The sequence below is a fragment of the Eimeria mitis genome, genomic scaffold (genome assembly GCF_000499745.2).
Source record: "Eimeria mitis Houghton genomic scaffold, Emh_scaff1492, whole genome shotgun sequence".
Lineage (NCBI taxonomy): Eukaryota > Apicomplexa > Conoidasida > Eucoccidiorida > Eimeriidae > Eimeria > Eimeria mitis.
In genome coordinates this window covers 4881-5988 of record NW_013569482.1, presented here as the reverse complement: position 1 = coordinate 5988, position 1108 = coordinate 4881, and the positions used below count along the sequence as shown (strand labels likewise).

Sequence of the window (1108 nt, the reverse complement as noted above, 5' to 3'; positions counted from 1 at the left end):
ACCGCTAGACTACTCACCTTCGGCAGCTGCGTCTGCTGCTGCATTTGCTGCTGCTTCTACTGCTGCATTTGCTGCTGCTTTTGCTGCTGCATTTGCTGCTGCTTCTGCTGCTGCTTCTGCCGCTGCATCTGCTGCTGCTTATGCTGCTGCATGCGCTGCTGCTGCAGGGTTCCGAAATCACACAGCGGGGACCGCGTGGCGATACGGGGTTCGTTGCTGGCTCGCGGCTCTGGGCCCCTTGTTGTGGAGACAGCAGCAGCAGCAGCAGCAGCAGGAGCAGCAGCAGCAGAGACAGAAGCAGAAACAGCAACGGTAGCAGCAGCAGCAGCAGCAGAAGCAGGAGCTGATGCAGAAGACTCTGCTGCTGCTGCGCGATCCAGCAAACGGAAAGTGCAGCAGCATGAAGCGGAGGCAGCAGCAGAAGGAGTGGCTGCCGTCAAGCGGCGCGAGCGCAGTGCTGCTGCTGCTGCTGCTGCTGCTGCAGCAGCAACAGCAAAAACAGCAACAGAGAAATCACTGCGAAAGGAGAATGGCAAGAAAGGTGCAGAGACAGCGCAGCAGCAGTAGACGCCTTTATAATTTTTTATCGTTTGCTGCGGCAGCAGCTGCTGCTGCAGCAGCAGCAGCAGCTGCTGCTGCTGCTGCTGCTGCTGCTGCTGCTGCTGCTGTTCACGTTGCCTTTTTACTGAGACTTGTCTGCTCAGTGGCAGGCCGTAGGGAGTTAAGTTTTGGTGGGTAGAGAGCAACGCCGAAGCAGCTGCAGCAGCAGCGTGTAAGCAGCAGCAGCAGCAGCAGCAGCAGCAGCAGCAGGTTGCAGTGTCCCCATAGCATAGCAGCAGCAGAGCAGCAGCAGCAGCAGCAGCAGCAGCAGTAAGAGCAGCAGCATGCAGTGTACGCGCAGCAGCAGCAGCAGTTTCCACCAGCAAGTGAAGCAACTGATACTAAAACTAAAAACCCTGAGCTGCTGCTAGTAGCCAGGGAATAGAGCTGCGCGCATGCATGCATTTCTGCTGCACCTAGTCTGCTGCAGCAGCGGGGACTCCTTGTACAGGCTGCTGCCTCTGCCTCTCTCCTCAACCCTGTCTCTGTCTCTGTCTCTCTCTCTCTG

General features: G+C 57.7%; 1 protein-coding gene across 1 annotated transcript in view; it reads left to right on the top strand.

Annotated features, from left to right (window-relative positions):
• The window catches only part of EMH_0038160 (uncharacterized protein), a gene marked incomplete at both ends in the record, with an annotated part of 5695 nt that extends 5128 nt beyond the window's left edge, over positions 1-567 (top strand). The window contains one exon of the mRNA XM_013495248.1: positions 168-567. Within this exon, the coding sequence (XP_013350702.1) occupies positions 168-567 (400 nt within the window). The remainder of the gene's footprint in view (positions 1-167) is intronic.
• Positions 568-1108: the final 541 nt, after the last annotated feature.